Source organism: Dipteris shenzhenensis, chromosome 10 (genome assembly GCF_047967505.1).
Source record: "Dipteris shenzhenensis isolate YYH24624 ecotype China chromosome 10, Dip_SZ_1.0, whole genome shotgun sequence".
In the NCBI taxonomy this organism is placed as follows: Eukaryota; Viridiplantae; Streptophyta; class Polypodiopsida; order Gleicheniales; family Dipteridaceae; genus Dipteris; species Dipteris shenzhenensis.
Genome location: NC_141605.1, coordinates 16,897,826 through 16,920,275, shown reverse-complemented (window position 1 = coordinate 16,920,275; position 22,450 = coordinate 16,897,826). Strand labels below are relative to the sequence as shown.

Below are 22,450 nucleotides of genomic sequence, written 5' to 3'. Positions count from 1 at the left end.
GAGCGCAAGCACTGGGGATCAATACTTAATCCACAAAGTATGCACCGATTCTTAATAGCATAAAAGCCTGCACTCTACGATACCCTTGAATAGAAACTTTAAAGTTCCACAGCAGGTCTGGGCAAACGAGTACTGTTCTTGCTCTTTGGAAGAGGTGGATGTACCACCCAAAAAAACATACCATAACCCATATTCAAACATAAGAGCCTTGTAAATTTATTTTACCATGCTATTTAAACTTAAAAAAAAGTAATTTAATAACAATTTATAATTAATAAGTAGATTATTGAAAAGAGACTAATTTTCTTTGTATTTGTTCCTATAGGTCAGGCGGTTGTGTTTGTGATTTGAGCATGTATATTGATCAATGATTTTGATTACATCAATTTCAAATATGGAGAAAACCTAGGATTCCTTCTAAGGAAATTTCCTCCTCATCTTCCTCACATTTAGCTATCATGATGATGCCCTCTGCTTGTAGTGGCTGAACTTGTAAACAAAAAAATGAGAAATAAACTTCTACCTTTGTTTAAACACAGAATGTTGAATAAAGAGAACAGTTAGGCAAGTCTAGGTGAACTTCAGCTCAATCTCTCAAGACTAGTAAAACAAATTACCCACATCAGGGTTCAGTGCTCTTGATAGCAAGGAAATACAGTTTTGAGATGCCCAATCTACACAAAACCATTATAAGAATCACCATCTTTGAGAACTACACTAAAAGGGTATGCACTTACATTTCTTGACAAAAATTTCACACCTCCGTCAAGGTTCAATGCAAATTCTGTATAAACAAAGGTCAATCAGGAAAAAACCAAAATCCTTGCTAGAAGAGCCCAGATATCCATTCACCCATACTGGACCATGCTCAGACTTCACAATAAATCTACTAGATCCTTGCAGCAGAAATTTTTCTGACAGAATGACTCTCAGTTCAAACAGGAAATTATAGTAGTTTGTAGAAGTTGCCATGGCTACTGGAATTAGCTTCATCAGAAAACTAATACATATCAAGGACGTGCTCTCTTGTTGCTGGTGCATGAAGGGCACTTGTATTGTTTGATGTGCTCAGCCCTTGCTTCAGTAATCTTTACACACTTTCCATGGTACCAGTGTTCACAGACGTCACAACCAATCCAAAACTCATCAGGTGTGTAAGGTGCTTCACAAACACCACAGAAAGTAGCTTCGTGCTCTTCCTCGTCTTCCTCCAGAGTCTCTTCTTCTTCTTTAGTAGATGGAGGGGCTTGCTTTGAAGGCCTCTCTTGCTTTAAAATGATACAAAACAGAGGGCAAGAAACAAAAGAAAACTCAGGTCAATACATTCAAACTAAAATTACAGGTGAATAGAAAACTATGAGTAAAGAGGTCAAAAGAAATCCATAAGTAGATTACATGTTACTAGGCATTCAAACAAGCTACAGTAAGGTAATGAGTAGGTTACATGTCACTAATATTTAAACTAAACTAACCCATCAGAATATCATCTTCTGAGCTTGAGACTCTTCTCTAACACGAGTTCACATTAGACAGGTTGTGTTTACCCTAGGTGTACCAAGATCCCTATCCAATGGTTAGGATGCATGACTTAGGTGAGCCGAAATATGGACATGACAACATATGTACAAAACAAGATTATTTAATATTCATAAGATTATACAAATAGATATGCCAAATTGTTATCAATCCTCTTAAAGTAAGCATGGTAGTGAATGATTAGGATAGGGTTTTTGTCACGAGGAAATGGATGCTTGATTTGTTATTATGAGAAAGTGCAGCATGAGTGGAGATCGCATGTACTCCTCATGGCTTGCTTGCTTGTCTGTCGACTCGTCTTTTAAAGGGCCTGAGGCATTGAATTAGAGATAGCTATTTAGAGATGAGTAGTCTACTTACAATTTCAAGGGCTGACTTTGTGATTCAGGAATGCAGCAGTTTACTTTGAATAGGCGAATTACCCAATGGCGAGCAGATGACTCATGAGCTGGTCCATCACAGGTACGGGGGCTGAATTTCTGGCGAATTGAAGTGCTAGTCTGTGACAGCTTGTGAGCTGTTGAGTCAGATAGACCTAGAGAATAGGTGCAGGTCTCCTTGGCTCTATTTTGGGGCAGAGACAACGCTGGTATGACAACCTGGTTCTCCTTCTTGATTTCATGGCACGAGAAGCTGTGCTGGCTTGACTCCAATGGCTGATGCCTTGTGAGACATGCATTAAGTTGTGACTGCTAGAAACCACTAGTGCATGCCATTACATGCGTGGAAAAGGTGTGCAAGTGCATGAAAAGTTGTCATGCAGAGATATCTAAGAGTTGCATGTGAGTTAGAAAGGTTTGCTTGTGGCTACATGCAGGTGTGCATGTAAGAGGACTAATGAGCATGAATGCATGCAAGGTCGCATGTGAGTCATGCATGCACAAGTACACCCACTACTATTGGTACCTTTGTCCTCACTTTAGTAACAGCCGACTTCGTCCAAATGACACATTTTGGTGCACCTCGCATAAAATCTACTTCACATGTAGTATAGATTTTTTAAAAATGTGTTTTGTCACATCAAAACACGATGAAACTCTACCAGAAACATTTCTATGTAACGTGCCACTTTCCAGACGAAACTTTTTTTCACTCAGCGCATGCATGCGTGCGCACGCCTGATTATGCCCGCTCTTCGTTAAGCAAGTTGGAGTCACATTTTTCCATTACTAACTATCCTGACCTTGTGGAATAGAAGAGCTGCTCCTAGAGCCAGAAGAGTTTGACAATTTAGGAAATCTCCAAGCCCTGAATAAGGGTGGGAAGCCCATGTATTCCTTTATTCAGGAATGTAGGGAGATTACGGCTAAAATCCCTGAGTTGAGCCTCCATCTTTTCATCATTAGTGGTCTTCTAAAGGACTATCAAAATGAGATAAAGAGAAACAAAATAAAGGCACTACATTAGACGGTTTACTTTGCAAAGGTCTATGATAGTACACAGAAGCAAGACCTTCAATGGCTGGAAATAAAAATGGAAAGCCTAAGAAAATCTAACCAGCAAGAACTGCCAATCTGACAATACCAAGCATGAAAAGTTTGATTCAACGAAGCAGACGTCAAGGCCTCTTGCGAAGAAGCCTCATATTGACTCTCCAGTCTGGGCTGATGCTCAAGTGAAAGGACTTTGCTAGAAATGCAAAAAGCTTGGACTCTGCTGAAATCTCAATGGGTGCAGCCACACCTCCCCCTTTGCCATCCAAGTTTGTTCATGCCTGAGCACGCTCAACCGGGGATTTCTACAGCCATCCAAACACAAAAACCTTAAGGTGATGCATGTCCTTCTGTCCATCCAATTTACGTCTCTTACTAAGGCTAGCATTCAAACTGGTTCTCTCTAGAAATGTGGATTGTATTTTCAATACTCCCCCTCAAGTTCAAAACAGTAATTGATTCTCTCTAGAATTGTGGATTGTATTTCCAATAGTCTTTTCTTTTTATACTAGTAGTAAGCATTGACATTTCAATGTTAAAGTGTTTGGATCCCATGATTTGATCTGCATGGTAGGTTGAATTAACGGACATCCACTCGTTGCTCTATTTGATGATGGTAGTTACTTATAGCTTTATTAATGCTTCTCCAATGCAAGGGCTATGCATTCCTATGGTTCCCAATAGCCACTGCCATGTTGCCAATCTCGCTCATGGTACTTCAGAGTCCTCAGAGGAGATGGCTCCAAGTCTTTGTATGGAGACCAGACTACTTTGAGGAGCTGTCTTTTCATATTGTGAGCTTAGAGAGGGTAGACATTTTGCTCAAAATGGAGTGGTTCCTTATAGACTATTTGAATTAAATAGTTCAATTTCAACAAATAGAAAGCTCTTTGCTCTTCGTGGAGATCTTTTTGGGCCTACTGTTAAAATGGGGTCACATATTCATTAGAATTCATGTATTCCAAATTAGAACATCAATTAGTTCAGGTCAGTGTAGAGATTTGAGCGCATGTCTTGATCCACAAGAAGAGCACAAGAAAACTGCCAGGAGGGAACAGAAAGCATAGCTCAACCCTAAGCAGCTACTAAAGCCTATCAGAGAGGCAGGCAGCAGTTTGGAAGAGACCTGAGAGTGCAGTGTACGAAGCCTTAGGTGGTATCCTACATCAGGCAGAACTTGTTGCAGGTGTAGGTACGCCTATCTGAGAACGATCATTGGCTGTACATCTGCATATTCTCTTTCTCAAATTCTGAAAGTGTCTCATCTATCTCTTCTTCTACGTGCAGTCTGAAGTGAGATATATAAGTGTTGTACTCCGGCAAATATCTTCCGCATTTAGATGTCTTGTTTTCTCATTGGGGACAGCAAGGACATTCATTCATCTACACATTACATTAGCTTTGCTATATTCCATAAAATTGTAGGTGTGTTTGCCAATACGGTATTAGAGACAAGGTGGTAAACATCCTTCGTGGGAAAGCCAAGACACATGCTCAAGAATCTGCTTTAGGAAGACAACTAAAGATGGAGGCCTTTGCTCTAAGAAGGAAAGGTGACTTCAATTCAAAGGGTGTACAGTGACACAGAGAAGAGGCAAAATGGATCAAAAGACTTCAAGTCATCTACACCCCATGGGTAGTCATCTAGTGGTGAGGGAAATCTGGAGGGTGATGGAAGGAAAGAGCCTAAACCTGTTGACGTGAAGCCAGGGAGCTGGGAGTGCCACTAGAACAATTGGAGGAATCCGTCATGTGATACTCCATCGCTAAAGACCATCACAGGTTTTCGAAGAATCCCCCTCTTGGAAGGAACCGCCTCAGCAAAATCACTAGAAACCCTATACTATTGCTCCCATGCCACTGGTGCTAGATACACTCCTCTAGTCCGGTATTGGTACTCATTTGGTACAACAATCCAACTGCAAGTTCTGGTACATCACTCCAACTTTGACATGTGGGATGTTGCCAAATGAATGAGCTTGAAGCTCTTGTAAAACTATTCACGTTTGGATTTCTTGTAAGACAGCTCCACGCTGAACTCTGTATTCAGATTATCTCTCATGAATAAAGATCTTCGATGGGGTCCAGCCCGACATGTTGTCCTGGGCCCTAAAATGCTTTGCAGAGTGAGAGAGAGAGAGGGTGAGAGAGAGGTAGTTGTTTGACATGATTTCAATAAAGACTGTTTCGTTTTGCATTGGTATCAAAGCAGAGGCTCATAGACTCCTCAGGTTGTGATGATCCAAAGAAAGAGAATCGAAATTTTTGATGAGCCGTGTAAGAGCATACTGAAGCATTAGCATGACATGACTGGAACGGGGTGCTTCCCGTTGCAGACCATTAGCTAGCCTGGCATAGTGGTAGATGCCTATGCCCAGGCAGAGTTACGTCGACGAGACGTTGGTCAAACGCTGGTGATTTTTCTTTTGCAGATCTGCATGTGCAGATCTGCATGGCGTGCAGCAGTCAAAGGACCATATTTGCAAATGGATGGCTCTGTGAGCGTTGTGGAGGGGAAAGACTCCACAATCATGCTTCTGGCGCTTGTCGTTGAGAACGGAAGCTCCTCGATAAATTGTGTCGAAGAGATAAGCTTACGTCGTACGTGCGACAAAATAGATTGTTGATAGGCGTCGCGAATTGCAAAACGCAGGTTCTTCCATCGACATGTTCCGTCGTGTAAATAGGCGGACCTCATCACAACCATGTGCCATCGCCACAGCCACACACAGCTTGAGCTTGCCTTTGCCATAGCCACACTCATTGCCATCACCACACAGCCCAGGCTCGCCATCGCCTGTCGTGGCGCCCAGGATACCAAGACCCGTTTGGTGTTGCTTGAACTTCTGGAAGACGACATGGAATATGGTCCTGTACAGACGATGACGTGGCAGATCTGACACGTGGCACACGTGTGAGTGACCTGACGTGGCAGTGACACGTGTCAGTTGATGTGGCAAGTGGCGAGGTATATGCTGACTCAACAGCTTGCTGATGTGTCAGTTGTGGTGGCTGACCTGTGGTTAGTGTGACCCTGGTCAAGTTAACTGCAGTTAGTTGACCCTAGTTAGTTGACCTTGGTTAGTTGAACCAGTCAGTTTTACTTGGTTCAGTTAGCCTGGCCTAACCATACCAACCATACTCAGACTGTGACTAGTCCAGTTACTCTGGTTAGAGTCCAGTTACAGACTAACCAAACCAGAGCCAGTTAGTCTGGTTAGTGTAACCAGCCAATTAGACACCCTAAGGACATGTAACCAGCCGATTACTCATCCAGTTACTGACCCCAAAAAAAAAAAAAAAGTCAGTTGCAGAGGCAGTTTTTGCCATCAGTTTCCACCTTCTTGTCAATCATTTTCTTGTCAGAAAAATCAGCAGGAAACAGAGAAAAAATCAGAGATTTGCTTAGTCAAGAAAGATGCATACCTTTGCACAGCAAAAGAGGAAAACAGATGCATTCTAGGTACTTTTTGCAATAGCCAGAAAAGGGGTTTGTACTTTTTGGTTTATGCTTTGAGTTGACAGCCTATTACTGGCACAAGTTGTGAATGCAATACACCTCTTGTTGAGGTATTTTTCTCAGGCTGAGTGTATTGGTTGCATATACTCTGTGAAAGAGTTAGCAAAATCTCAAATAAGTTGCAGTAATGGCTTCACAGCAGCATGCCCAATCATCCCATGAGGGAATGGCAGAGTCTGATCAGGTTCAGCAGGCAGAGGCTATGCAGATAAACAAAGAGAATGCCTACAGATGTCAAAGTCAGTTGGGAGAGGCAAGAAGCGACCCTTTGTTTCGTAGGAGGGTACAACCTCTCTTTAAGGAAGAGCCAGAGAAGCCTCCCTCTGGAGCAAATCAGGAAGTGGTGGGAAAAAGAGATCCTTGAGTCCTACTCCTCTTTCCACAGATGAGGTATCGAGAAAGAGTAAGAAGTCTCGCCATAAGGACAGCAAAAAGAGGAAAAGAGAAGGTCATCTTCCCAAGAAAAAAAGGCGACGCATCATCATAGTTCATCTAGTTCGTCTTCTTCTTCTAGCTCTACCTCTTTATCCTCGACATCATCTTCTTCTTCTGGATCCTCGGAGCAAAAGCACAAGAAGAAGAAGAAGAAGAAGAAGAAGTCTGGCAAGAAAGCAGAGACTAAAGAGTTCAAAGATGTGGGAAGTCAGTGAGATTTGCCACTTACAATGGCCACTATGGGCAAGCTGAAAAGGCAATGCAGTTCATAAGGCAATTTGATGCTGCCTTCAGCCTGGAAAATTTCAGTGAGTCTTCGAAACTTCGTATGGTTGGTTTGCACTTGACTGGTACAGCCAGTGCATGGTGGCTAGCTAAAACTGCTAACTATACAGCTCCCAAGTAATGGAAAGGTTTCAAGAAAGCTTTCTATAAACAGTTTATTCCCAAGCAGTTTCGGGACCATGTCCTCCTTGGTTGGGAGAGTATGCATATGGAAGCACAAGATGCAATTGAGTCTTATAATCAGAAATCTTGGGACTCATAATTGCAGGTTTCACCTTTCAAGAAAGCCTTACACAAGACTCAACTTAGGAAGTATCGGGCATGACTCACTCCAAAGATACAGGCCCAAGTGAACACTAAGATATCAAAGATAGTTCAGATCTTATGCATTCAGCCAATGTGGCTAATCTTATATATATGCAAGATCCTACTACTTTGCCTTCACTACAAGCAAGGATACCGGGGGATAAAAAGTCATCGACCCCCAAGTCTGAAACAAGAGAGTTTCCCAAGGCTCAGAAGAGAGGATTTCAGCCTCAGAAGCCGAGGGGAAACCAAGTACAAAGGCCCTATAAGGGAAGACCACAGTTTACCCTTGAAAAGATTGAAACTTTCAGGAAAGAGGGTAAATGCTTCAAATGCAGCAAAGAGGGGCATGTGGCTGCCCAGTGCCCAGAAAAGCCTTCAACTCTGGAGGAAAAAGAGGCAGAGAAGCCATGGGGACCGCACAAACCAGTGGCAGGAGGAATTCCTGATATATTGGGCCATGTTTCAAACCCATAGGATCGAGAATTGGTGCTATCATGGGGCAAAGTCAAAGATCAGCAAGCGCTGATTTTATTTGATCCAGGCCTGGTGACATCCCCTCGGCTTCTATTCAGTTAACTAAAAAGCTTCCTTGTAAACATCCAAAAGCTGTGGATGATTAGACAACATGTCCTCATCCATCCACTTATCATCCAATGCCGAATAATTCTTGAACTTTACAAGGTATCTGTAAAATTCCTTGCCCTGAGGGCCTTTGCGTATAGTATGGTACACAATCTGCTTTGGCTGAAGGACCTTCTCTAGCTCATCCACTTCTGGTGGATCCTTTGTTACTGGCTCTGTAGGCTCTGGCCCCTGAAATTTCTTTAGAAGACTCACATGAAAAGCATTGTGAAGCCTCCAATGCTCTGGCAATGCCAACCTGTATGCAACCTCATTTATTTCTTCTGTAACCCTGAAAGGGTCATAGTATCTGGGAGATAACTTTGCATACACCTTTTGCTTGCTCTTTAGCTTGCGGAGCCTAGCTTTCTTGAACTTCAAAAGCACTGGGTCTTCCTTGAGATCTAAGTGTCTCCTATGCTTATCTGCAGCTCTTGCTTTTCTTGAGACCTTTCAATTGCCGTCTAGACTAGACTGAAAGCTGTCTGGAGGTCTCTGACGAGCTGATCAGCTGCAAATATTTCATCTTTGGTCCTCAGTATAGGTGCCAGAATCAACTTCCCATAAATGACCGGAAAAGGGGCTTTCCTTGTGGAGCTGTGAATTGTATTATTGTAAGCAAACTCCACCAATGGTACTTTTCCTAGTCTGAACCTTGGTCACCCACGTAGCACTTCAGCATATCCAACGCTGTAGAATTTGCTACCTCACTTTGACCATGTGTCTAGGGATGGAAGGAAGAAGAAAAATTCAGATTCGTCCCCATATTATCAAATAAAGCTCTCTAGAATAGACTGGTCATTCCAGGATCTCAATCACTGAGAATGGACTTAGGCATACCATGGTGCTTAAAGATCTGTGCCATGAAAAGCTTAGCCATATGATCCGCCTTTATGGTTTTGCGAACCGGAATGAAATGAGCTTGCTTGTTGAATCTATCAATGATAGTCCAAATCCCATCATTCCTTGACTTTGATCTTGGCAAATAAAAAATGAAGTCCATTGCAATACTTTCCCACGGTGCCTGATGTTGGGATATCTCAAGGTGTATGCCTCAGGCACACCTTGGTTTCTATGTGTGAGTGCTAGAGGCACAGTTAGGTGCCCACAAGCACAGTTAGGTGGTGGAAAGCCACATAGGATGATTGAGAGAATCTAGGAGTAGATTGAGGAGATGATTGTGGAGCTCTGAAGTCATCAGTGATGTCAGTGAGCATGTATGAGGTGCCTACTTAAGGACCTCACTCTTCTTCATTCCATAATGCAAATAATGCAAGTATTCTGAGTTTGTGTCCACTCTTTGCTTTCCTTTCAGCTTACCAACATGGTATCAGAGCCCTTTGATCCCCCTTGAGCCCATTTTTGCCACATCATCATCATCATCATCTTCTTCTTCTTCTCCATTTTCCTCCTCCTTCCCAAAATCTTTGAGAGCTTGGTTCTCCGCCTACAAACGACCATTGCCCAAACCCTCTGAGCTGGAAACTCCTTTAGTATGGGCAAACTTCCACCTGCAAGCAATTGAGAAAAAAACGTCTCTGTTGGCTGCCATTCTCCAAACAGCGAATTTCTTCTATTGCTCAATACTCCCTGCCTGCTCCGCCATTGCCTGAGCCCTCTTAGGAGTAGATGGGCGACCTCAAGACCAAGATTTTGAGCCATTTTTCAGCTCATTTGGTTCAGTAACGAGGGAGAAATCGTCAAAACTCAGGTTCAGCCTGTAGCAACTCCCCTGGGCAAAAGTGCGCACCATTTCATCCAGCCTCTGTGCTGGACCCTCTCTGGTATATGAGCTTTCTTTTGCTTCAGAAAGCCCTCTTTTCCTTGCTTTGAAGAGTGAGCTACAAGCCCTCCAAGTTCAGCCTTTTAGTTTTGACAGTTTTGGACAAGTTTTTGAAGATGATGCTACATAAAATGCTACTCTAGCATTTCTGGTTTTTTGAAACTTTCAATAACTTCAGTACAAGTGTGGCTTCAGTTTTGTTTTGAATTGCTAGACCTGGTTTTGATTGGAAAGTACTCATTTTAGCCACTTCTATGAAGCATGTAAGAAGAAGCATCATTGATTGAATATTGGTCACTAGTCTTTGCTACATCAAGTGCTCATATTTTGGAAGTCTTTCAGTTATTTTTTGCCTTGTAAGAGAGATAGACATTGCCCAATATCTGGGTTAGACCCTCTCATGGCTACCCTATTGAATCTAGAGAAGTGGTGTATGCCTCAGGCACACCTTGGTTTCTATGTGTGAGTGCTAGAGGCACAGTTAGGTGCCCACAAGCACAGTTAGGTGGTGGAAAGCCACATAGGATGATTGAGAGAATCTAGGAGTAGATTGAGGAGATGATTGTGGAGCTCTGAAGTCATCAGTGATGTCAGTGAGCATGTATGAGGTGCCTACTTAAGGACCTCACTCTTCTTCATTCCATAATGCAAATAATGCAAGTATTCTGAGTTTGTGTCCTACTCTTTGCTTTCCTTTCAGCTTACCAACACCTGAGGCACGTGAAGAGGGATAAGTAGGCCAGGTGCCTTCCGTCTATCATGTTTCACTTTCTGACAGGTAAGGCATTCTGTGACAAACTGATGTAAATCTTGTCGCATCCCTGGCCAAAAGAAATACCTCTCTAGCACTTGAGTTGTTGCTGTGATTCCTCTATACCCAACATAGGGACGTGCATGGCATTGCTCCAAAATCTTTTTCCTCATCTCCTCGTTGATGCATAGGCAGTCATCTTTCATCAAATACTCGTCTTTCAGGGAATAGTGATTGGTAGACTGCCTCTCTTGCACTTGCTGTAAAATCTCACCAAAATTTGCATCATTAGCATATTGCTCCCTAATGTCTTCCAGATCCCGATGATAAGCAATTGTCACATTGTTCACCTGGGGTCTTCGAGACAAGGCATCTGCCACTCTGTTCCTAACTCCCAGCGTATGGACAATCTGAAAATGATACATTGATAGCATGTTTACCCATTTCATATGCTTCTCGGAGAGTTTTGTCTAAGTCAAAAAGTATCTCAAACTTTGGTGATGTGTTTTAACTGTAAAATCTGCACCCAAAAGATAATGCTTCCATGTATGGATGGCATTAATTACAACCAGCAACTCTTTCTCATAGATTCTCAGATATCTCTCTGCATCTCGGAGTCTCCTACTCTCATAGGCTACTACATGACCATTCCGATGCAATGCAGTCCCAACACATTCCCCACAAGCATCACAATCCACATCGAATGGCTGATACAAACTTGGAACTATCAAGATTGGCTCCGTTGTCAGTCTCTCTTTGAGTGCGGTGAATGCTGTCTTTTGTGGAATTTCCCATCTGAAAGTTGCATTTTTCTTAGCAAGGTCGTAAATAATCCAAAGTCAAAGCAAAAGTTGACCATTTATTGATCATAATTATATGTTCAAAGAGTTACTTTCATTTGGTCAAAGTCTTGACTCCGGTCAAAGATACTTAACCTCGGTTAAATCTTGATTAGTAAGATCTGGCTTCAGCCAAGATGATTAACCACGGTTAACCAAGCAACTAAAGTGCTAACTTCGGTCAGAGACTGCTAGCTTCGGTCAACGAGACTTGGCTCACGCCAAGAGGGTTAACCTCGTTAACCAAGGTGCACCAACTTCGGTCGGAGAGACTTGGCTAGGCGCTCTGACTGATGGTCAAGCCCCTTAATTGTCTACGGATCATTATTTGCATGCAAGGCGCTACCCTTTAATGGGTGCCATGGTTGTGCACTTTAGTTTATTAATTGCAAGTACCAAGCGGGGTTGAGAACCCAAGCGCTTTGGAGGTCTGCGCGCAGCCAAGACGTGTCTGTGTGACCAAGGGGCTACGAAGACCCTAGAGTTTTTCCCTTTGTGGCATGTAACTAAAACCTAGTTGATTATTTTGACAAGTGGCATGTTGCCAAATGAATGAGCTTGAAGCTCTTGTAAAACTATTCACGTTTGGATTTCTTGTAACACAGCTCCACGCTGAACTCTGTATTCAGATTATCTCTAATGAATAAAGACCTTCGGGGGGGTCCAGCCCGACATGTTGTCCTGGGCCCTAAAATGCTTTGTAGCGTGAGAGAGGGAGGGTGAGAGAGAGGTAGTTGTTTGATATGATTTCAATAGAGAGCTGTTTCGTTTTGCAACCAGCCCATAGTGTCCATGACGTCAACTGTGAGCCAATGATATCAAGGTAAGAGGAACACGAGGTGCGGGGGACTCTGCTCCAGCAAGGCCTCAGTGGTGAGGGGGTGGTGAAGAAGAAATACTCCTATCCCGCAAATAGTGACCTCCTAGATGTGGTCACACTCTAGGGCCACTCGCCTAGATCTAATCATGAACCTGGCTCCTTGTAGGCCAGCAATACAGCCCATCAAGGGACAGGACGGCATTCTTCACTTCTTGTTTGTCCTCCATGGAAGAACACCCGTGGGAGTTGAGGGAGCTGCCAAGTGAGCCCCTCTTGCCAGACAAGGCGGTCAACACCAAGATTTCAGCCCCTGGAATCAAGAAAACACGTGCTATCCCTGCTAGGAGGAGGAGGGAAGGACAAGGAGGCCGAGGGACCAAAGGAAAAAAGAGGGGGAAAATGAGAGGTTTTGCAGAAGAACAGCCCCCCAAAATGCTCAACCAAGGGGTGCTTAGACAACCAACACCCTGAACAGCCCCGAACCCCGACGAAACAGCAGCCTCTTTTCGAGGCTTGCTGGCAGGCAGATGGAGCAGAGAAACCCCCGCAATGTGGCTGTGAAGCGTGTGAAGCTACCAGGCCAGGGGTGCAGCTGCTCAAAAAGCGACTAGAATCAGCAGCAAAGGGGGCGGTGCAAAATGCGCCAAGAGGGGAGGCGGAGCGAAGGAGAGGCAGGAGGAATGGCAGGTAGGAGGTGGCACAGCAGACAGGGAAGGGGATGCAGATCAGTGGGTGGGAAAGCGGGACAGTGGAGGCGGAGAAGAGGGGGCTGGACAGAGGCGAAGTGGGGGCAGAAAATTGGGAGGAGAGAGTTGGAGGCGGGGGAAGGGCGGGCTGTAGGGGTTAGCTAGCAGGGGAGAGGAGCACGAGCAAGAGGAGTTAGACTTTAAGAATCATTGATATTCTTTATGATCACATATAAACTGCAGAATTAAGTCATGCTACTATTCTTTGCTTGCTATAACATTTCTCACGTATCTTGCAAAAAATGCACAGCCCTATCACATTCTTCAAGCTAGACACTATGGGTGATCTCACCTCATACCCACACATAAGCATAAAACCTTGTGGCTAAATTCTTATACACAATCTCAACAACTGGAAGATACCTTCCCCATTTTGATGGTCCTGTGGAAACACATGCCCAAAGCATATCTTCCATAGTTTGATTGGTTTGCTCAGTTTGACCATCCAATGCAAGATTATCTGTTGAGACTATGCTTAAGGTCATCAAGCAGCAAGCTATTGAACGCTGATTGCCAAAACTGTGTAGTGGAAACATGATCATTGAAAATATCCCAAGCATGCCATAAAGCTGGAACAACCCGCCCATAAATACTTGCGCAAGCTTGAATTTTTTTTCATGGAACGTGGCCATCCACAAGTTTATGCATGATGGCTACTACCTCATGCAGAATCCAAGCTAAGATTTGTGGCAAACAAGGCATGCAGAATTTGCTTCAAAAATTGCCAGATTGACAATCTGACACCAAACAAGATTTTGTTGCCCCATCAAGAGCCCAATCTGAAAATCGCAATGAACAAGCAAGGCTGCATGTACCATGGCCCCATCAATTTGCAATCACAGAATTTTTCAAATATAAAACCTGTAATCACAATTTAGAAAAGACCTCAAATCTACAATTGGGCTAGCAAGAGAAAGCATGAAGCAGTATAAGCAAGCAATAGCAAGTCCCAGTAAACAAGTAAACATCATGCAGCACCAAACAGTAGCAAGCACCATTGGTTAGCACGTAGGAGCAAGCACCAAGCAGCAACAACCACCAAGCAGCAACAAGTAGGAGCAAGCACCAGGCAATAGCAATAGCTAAATCCCACATCAACCAAGTAGGAAAGATCAAGCTTCAAGTACATGATCAAATAAATCATTTGGTCCTTTAACCTTGAGGTGACACTTGTACACACCAATTTTGCCAACTCCCAAGTCATGTGTAACTCGCTTCCCAAAAAAAAAGGGATCATTCAATTAGTTTGCACTCCAGCATTTTTCCAAGCCTGAATCTAGCTCACAACACAAGCCACAACACCATGACATACCTAGAGGCTGTCATGCTGCTTCCATATTCCAGTCACTTACATTAAAGAATCCATGGTCCACGATACTAAATGGCCAGATCACCAGAGCCAAAATCCCTCCAGCTATATTTAACAGGGCTTGCATAACCATCATAGCCCTCCCAATAGACATCAATCACCTCAGCCTGTGGCCTTGAAAGTTAAGTACAAGTGATCTACGCATACTGCAAATTTATAACTACATATAATGATATACCTTCATAAGACTACAATATATTCAATCTTACAAATCAAATAAATTTTTAGAACACGTTATATGATTATTTGATATGAGCAGTACTAGTGACAAGTTCAAGTACCAACAAGACACAAATACCACACATAAAGGGTAATTTAGGTTTACGAAGTTCATATTCTACCAATAGTTTGGAACCACCCTCTCTCTTCAAAGTTCAGAACCCCCCCCCCCAAGAGAGAGAGAGAGAGAGAGAGATCAGTAAAAGTTTACCTTTTTGGCACTTGCTTTTGACTTGCTAGCACCATTGTTAGCAGCAGTTTTCTCTTTCACAGATTTTCTCCCACTCACCACTTCAAATACAGTGGGGAGTTCGTTGATCATATTAAATAAGTGTTTCCTGCATCCATCATCATTGGAAATTAGACAACCTGCTTGATACAATGTGAGTTACAAAGAATTTGTCCAATGAGGTAGCCTCACATTTTTAAGGTGGTTCAAAATAAAGCTTTTGAACATGCTCATAATAAGTCATCCCCAATTAGATAAGTGACAAGTCCTTGTAATTACTTGATGAGATGATTCCAAAACAAAATCTAGGCAATCCACGGCATTATCACAAAGACGAGCTGGCAAGATACCAGCTAGATTAAAACAGTATTTGCCTTGAGGCCATCAAGTAAGAAAAAACATGCATAACCTCAAATTGAAAGAGTGTTCGACATTTCGACTTCATTAACAATTCTTGTGAGGCATAGTCATGATGGAAACTTTTTAAAGGAATGAAAAGTGTAGTCTGTATCCAAATACTTTCGAGCCCTGGCTTCCTAGCAACAAATCGATTCTTGACATCCATTTGACTCTTCGAAACCAGTTTCTTTCCTACCCTTACCAACTAGAATCCTTAAACATAAAACTAAAACATTCAACGTTAATCATATAGCCTTGTAGCGAGCCAAAGCATAATTGCAGGCTGCGTAAAGGCCCAAAAGGTTCATTTTCAGATGCCCTACAATTGTTGGAGTCAGGTAAGGTTGCTTGCAAGTGTGCCTAAAAAACAGCAAAAGAAAACATAAGCCACATAGAATAAACCTTTGTCACCCAGCTGGAAAATGTCCTAACACAATCCCCTTTCATTTGGCAGCTCAGTAATTTTTCAAGCTCCAAACAGAAAAAGTCTATCTACATTGTGGAAAGGGCTTTGCAAGCCCTTACTCGCATGGCTTTTTTCAACATGTAAGAAACATATTGTCCAAATTCCTTAAGTTTCTATCATTCGAGATAGGATAAACTAAAGGCCCTTTCATATCATTGGAATGCCCTTTGCGCAAAAATCCAGATATCAAGCTTTAACGCTCATCGAAGTTAAGATTCATGTTCTTGAACTGCACCAAAAGCCCATACAAGGAAGGTCTCCTCTCTCTAGGATATGGGCCTGTAGAGGATGAGATATAGACAATATAACATGAAGACCTAAGATGAAGTACGATAGCCTTACATAAGTTAATTAATGACTTAAGACCGTACTTACTACTAAAATTAGGAAAGGGTCCTAAGGTAGAACATCCAAATTTGGTGTAATTTCTCATGTTCGTTTGGAATTTTTGGTTCTCATCACAATGTCATTCACTGATAAGAATCTAGAAAGGCATGCAATCACCCTAAGAGGTATCCTAGCTTGTGTCCAGGTCTACCATGCAACCCATGCATCAAGAAGACATTTGGAGTCCAAGGGTAGAAGGACAACCTCCACTCCCAGTAAATCTAGTGTGCTGGAAGATCCCTTTCTCGTCTCTATCAAGATAGCATGACAAAGACTTCAATCTGACACAGGAACACTTTATAGCTTCCTCATTTGCACTCTAATTAACTTGTTCTCACAACTTATAAGATTAATCTAATTGCCTGAGTGCTCTTATGATATGGCTTGAAGCAGGATTTCTCGAGTTCTTTCTACTTGTGAATTTTCTTATGTACCTCAGCTCTTTCAGATTTTGTAGTTCGTGACTCCATTTCATGAAATGAATCTTATGCTTAGCTTTTCTCGCCATGACAATGGTGGCTGAAAGGTCTTGAGCTCTAAAAATTCATATTTGTGCGCAGTTGGGACCAAAGATATGTGAGTGTTGGAGTTAAAAAAAGTGATTTATGTAGTTTGTGATACTCTCACGCTTCAAACGGTTGACTTTTTTTCCATAGAATGCTTGTTCTTTTTGTAGTCATCTTGTGTAAAGATGTTACATAAGGTTGCAAAGGGTATCTTCTTCGGTTACAAGAAATTGGTTCCTAATATAGGCATGCTCTATTGAAATGCTTAGCTAGCTACAAGATCAGCTTTGTCTTAACATACATATACCCATACTACATGTCTCCACAAATCACTCAGCCCTTAGAGTTCATACTCAGAAATCTCAAGCTCAGCAACAGATGGCCTTGTCAATATATAAGGCAAAGGTGCAACTCAATTACATGGCAAACGACAAAGAGAAGTCACCTACACTCACAACATTCATATCTAAAAGGAATATAGTAGTACTTCTAAAATCTCTGCCTGATAGCCATGCTTTGTTGCAATGTTTAGCCAACTACACAATCAGCCTTGTCTTCACAAAATGGCTTAGTCCTTAAATTTTATAGTCGGAAATACCAAGCTTGGCACTGGTCTCTATATAAAAGCAAGGCGCTTATATAAAAGCAAGGCCTGGTCTCTATCTAAAAGCAAGACAATTATACAATTCTCTCTGTGTCACAGGGATGTGAATTTCTAAACTTTAGGAATTTACGATGACTGCCCTAGCCTCCAACTCATTAAAATTGTTCAAAGAACACTTCAATGCAATTAATTCCATGGACCAAGGCAAGGGAATAAAGGTTAGAGAGGGGTAAAAATCCCTTTAGCTAAAATAGCTCCAGAAGCCACATTTGGCAAGTTGGCTTGTGGGACAAGGCAAAAAGTCGAAATTTTCTTTCAGGCTTGTTTCTGGACCACAAAAGAAGAGGGAGAGGCAAGTCATAGGCTAGGAAAGTGCTCCAAGGCTATTCTATCACATCGCCTTGCTCATTTTCGACTTCTAGGGCAATCTGTCAGAAGCTCAAAAACGAAATTCATCATATGTTGTTCATGCCTTCCCAGAGGCCCAAATCTGATTCGTACTTCTTACACAAGCCTATCAAAATCGCACTTTTCCGGGCAGTTTGGAGCTTCCTCGATTTGCTTCCAAGCCGGAGGATTTGCCGAGTAGATTTCACAGAGCTTCAAGACCTGATTTCGTTGTTCCAGATCCACTTTAGGGTCACCAGACAATCTTCCGAGGCGCCAGATTGGTACCAAATCCATTTCGCTTACCAAGATTAGACTGCTAGGGGCGAAAGGGTGCCAAAAGGAAATCATTTTTGCTGTTTTTCACCTCTTCCAGGGCTGCTCCTGCTGATTTCGCCTGCCAAAGTGCTTGAGAACTGCTCCAAACAAATTCGCTTTTTTGCTCGTTGCTGTTTCAGGGTTCCCAAAGCCTTCAGATCAGTCGATTGCTTCCCAGAAGCTCTCCTACTGCCTCAGAATCTTCAAACCCTATTGCCTTGTTGCAGTTAGCCTTTCTGTGTGCCAAGAACAGCCAGGGTTGGTTGTTTTGCTGGTCTTTGTCCTGCCAGGACTCCCTTGAAGGGAATTAGAGCTGCCATGACAAACTTGGCTGATTTCTCTCCTACCAGAACTCCCTTGAAGGGTATAAGAGCTGCCAGGTTAGAACTATCAGCCAGAATTGGAAGAAAGGCTGCCATGGGATATTGCACTAGAATGGGGTGCCTTTTTGAGACTGAAACTGATGCATAGCAGGACGAAAGTGCCTGTGAACGGATTATTCAATTGGCTGATTTTCGGGCTGATGCACAACAGTGTTTTTCTTGTATTTGGATGCCTTCTGAGTAAATGATAAAGAAATACCGAAAGGGGCGCTAAGTTTAGGGCCAATCTGGTGTCTGGTGCAGGACAAGGGCAATCAAGCTCGAGTGTTGTGTTTGAAATTATTTTGGTGTGCTATGGAAATTTCTGCTGAAGATTTAATATTTGCTGGTTATTATCTGTTCATTGCCCTTTGGAGTTTCCGAAAGCCAGTTTCATTGGTTCCGTTGCCAGATATCACCAACTTTCTCAAGGGGATGAGACCTGTGGTTGTTGTGGATGATGTGTAGCGAAATTCAGTTGTATTTATTTCCTCTTCGAAGGTCCACTACATTCTCTCCCTCTGATTCTCTCACTCAATCCACAGCATCACTTTTTGTATTGAGTGCATCATCTTGCAATTGCAGTTAGCTGAAACACACACTACAAAACTGGAAGACTAGACTACCTAGAGGAGATGAATCCTCACGAGATCCCTGAAGAGGCTGAGGCCACCCTGCCGCTCTGTTGCGGGGAGGCCTAGGTGCTGCTTCATTCAAGGCTGTAAGGCCTGAGGTGGGATGAAGAATGAGGGCCAAAGCTGCCCTTTGAGTGCATCATCTTGCAATTGCAGTTAGCTGAAACCCTCACTACAAAAGGAAGACTAGACTACCTAGAGGAGATGAATCCTCACGAGATCCCCGATGAGGCTGAGGCCACCCTGCCGCTCTGTTGCGGGGAGGCCTGCTGCTTCATTCAAGGCTGTAAGGTCTGAGGTGAGATGAAGAATGAGGGCCAAAGCTGCCCTTTCATAGCTGTTAGGTCAGCCTGGCCGACTTGGTCAATGCCGACCGTTGACCTTGGTCGGCCGGTGAACTCCGATCGTTGACCAAGTCAGTCAAAAAAGTCAACATTGGCCAAAACATCAACACGTTGACTTTTGACCAAAAAGTCAGATCTGTGTTTTTTACATGTGATGACGTGGCATTGACTGTCTGTTGACTGTGCTGATTGCTGATTGCGTAGGGCTGCTTGAATTGCTGTACGGATGCTTGCGTGACCGTTGACCTGGCTTTTGTTGTGTCAATTCAAATTGAAAAGCCCTACAAAAGCTTAGATAGTGCAATTGTATCCTTGAAGCAAAGTCTATGTTCAACACCATCGAGCACTCTTCAAAAGGCCAACCTTTTTTACAATTATAATGATTTGGTTTGTCATAATGATGCTAAATGTACGCCCCCCCAAAAAAAAGGGACCTGCCAAGACCTAGATGTGACAAGGATAGGAAACATCATTGTATTTTATGAAATTTTAGTTTACAACTATCCACATTTGCAAGGGGAATGAAGTCCTAATGGACCCCATGTATCTCATGATGATTGCTTTGATTTAAACATGTTTTTGAGGGTGCTTATTAATGGCACACGAAATTCATCACATGTTCTAAGTTTCACTCTCTTTTAAATTTAAGAGGCCAATGAAGCTACAATATGCGAGCATTAGGAGAAGTAGTACAATTGTATTAATGGCACGGGAAATCTATCCCATGTTCTAAGATTTGCTCTCTTTTAAACTTAGGAGGCCATGAAGCTAGGAGAATTTGTTGAATTAAGTAGATAACGTCATGTTCTAGCCTCATTTTCTAAGTAATCCCAAGAATATTATTCTTAATCAACTTTGTTAACACATTTTAATTAACATTGCTGAATTTCTATTTTTGGAAGCTTGTGCACATAACAAATAAATAGTAAGCCTTCAAGTATATCTCCCTATTAAACAAAAACGGCTATTAAGCGCATGACTCCCTACTCCCTCCCCCCCAAAAAAAAATCTTTCAATAGCATGGGGTGCCAGAGACTCTCTAGTGCACTGTCTAGTGCTATAGTGGAGGATTGAAACTGTTTGTGAATTTCCACTTGTAATTCTTTTAAAAGTTAATTAAGCTTATTGCCATTTATCCTACGAAATTCACCTTTTAATGGCCCACCTCCCTAAAAAAATCGAGAGGTTTCTCTTTTGCATCTAAAAGCTCATGTTTTTACCACTATACTAGGAGGCAGTGCCCTAGTGCACTTGTGCTTTGGATGTATGGGATCTTTTAACAAGCTGCTGAAGAAGACAATTACGAAACTAGTGCCAGGAGCTTAGCACACCAAGTGGTCAGTCTGCTTGAGAGAAGCAACTAATCTGGCCGCCATGAGGTCCTAAATCCTTTAATCATCTTATTTATGCAAAACAGGCGATCAAGAAGGTCCATCGTCAGGTCTGCGTACGGAAAGGACGACGCGTCGCACCCCTCTGATCTCTAAACCATTGCCGTTTTCAAGCAATTGTTCACAGATTTGCTTCAGAAAGACCAAAATAGCATTTGCGTAAAAGGAGAGGGTTCCGTTCGAAAAAAAGAATTTGTGCGTCGCACGAACCTGTCCTGTTTGTTGAATCGGGCACAGTAGTAGAAAGAAACTGCGTAGAGCCAAGAATCACTGTGAACAGCAACCAACGATAACCAATCCTTGCGTTCCATGCCATCTCTTGCAAAGTTGATGCCTAACGCTGGCTCTGGAAGCTCCGGCGGCACCTCTTCCGCGGGGAAATTCACTTCCCACGTCCCGTTTGGATTCCCGTATAGGCACAAATTCTCCTTCTCTGAACATAAATGCAAAACCGTCACCCATTTGACACCAGCAATAACCACGCGAGCGAATACGTGCAGCCCGGTAAGAACCGGAGCTCTTCCCTAAAATGTGCAACTTTCCATACGCCATAATTTTCATTTAAAAAGAGGGGATTGAATAGAAAACGTCAATGCACTCGTTTTGGAAAACAACAAAGCTTTCGCTGCAAGCCTCTCCCCACAGAGCTAACGTTTTGCTGGGAAAGCGGACGTAACTACGTCGTCAAGAGGACTGCACACACCTGGATCACATTGGTTGTAAAAATCCTCCACCTCTGCAAAAGACACAAAAACGATGTACTCACAACGTTAGCAGATAAGGAACGCGAAGCTCATCCCCACGCACAGAAAAACGCCTGAGAAGCACAAATTCAAAACACGGCTTGAAAAATCGCGCCTTCCAGGCGGGAAAGAAAAGCCAACGAAGAGGAGGCGGGGGGGGCGGGAATCTCGCCTGAGGTGAGGGCTTTGATCATGCCGTCGCGACGACCACGGTAATCTTCGAAGACCTCAGGGACGGTGCTAGGCATAGTGGCAGCAGCGCCTTCAGAAGAGTCCATGGCGAGGGGGGGGGGGGAGGAGGAGGAGGAGGAGGGAAGGGGGGGGGGGAAGCGAAAAGAGCAGGGGAAGGGGGAAAGGAGGGGGAGAATTAAGGCGCGGGAGGCAAGGAGAAGACGGGGTGAAAGGAGAAAGAGGGCAGGGAAGCCATGGAAGCTTGGAGGAGCAGCGGCAGCAGGAAGAATTTCTGAGTCTCTTAGCTGTTGAAGAAGACGATGCATGAAGAAAAAGAACTCTCTGAAAAGCTTCCTCTCTCAAGGTTTTTAAGACATATACTCCATTCCTTTTCGCAAGGTTTTAAGACATATACACCACATGAGGGTTTCTCTTAAACCCCCCCCCCCCCCCCCAATCATCCCCTAATTCGATGTACACTTCTCCCATGGGTCTCTTAATCTGAAAAAATTCATGATCTAGCATTGGATTTGGAGGAGGGATCGCCGGAGGGGAGGAGGAAGGGGGAGCCGCATTAAAAATGGGTATTTGATCTACAAATCTTTGTGTGTTTCCAAGATTCACTCGAAAAATTAATCCTCACAATCAGGTATTTTTCGTTTATTGCTCTCTCTCTCTTGTGATTCGAGTCATTGCTACGGACTCCTATATAATCAGTCAGCTAGCTTCCAACCTCCCATGGGCATTTTCGAAATTGATCACCCTCTAATTTGCCGTGTCAAAGTAGCTCTCCTTCTTGCTTTGCTTGCTAGGTGCTTCACCATTCCGCCTCTTCTTCGCAT

General features: G+C 43.1%; 1 protein-coding gene across 1 annotated transcript; it reads right to left on the bottom strand.

Annotated features, from left to right (window-relative positions):
• Window positions 1–713: 713 nt before the first annotated feature.
• On the bottom strand, window positions 714–21,952 carry LOC147897479 (PHD finger protein ALFIN-LIKE 1-like). Its single transcript, XM_087379988.1, has 5 exons — window positions 21,610–21,952; window positions 21,398–21,430; window positions 20,905–21,127; window positions 14,878–15,004; window positions 714–1,268 (listed from the first exon to the last, which is right to left on the bottom strand). The coding sequence occupies exons 1-5, from the start codon at window positions 21,932–21,934 to the stop codon at window positions 1,011–1,013; spliced, it is 966 nt and encodes a 321-aa protein (XP_087236114.1). The 5' UTR covers window positions 21,935–21,952; the 3' UTR covers window positions 714–1,010.
• Between the last annotated feature and the right edge of the window lie 498 nt (window positions 21,953–22,450).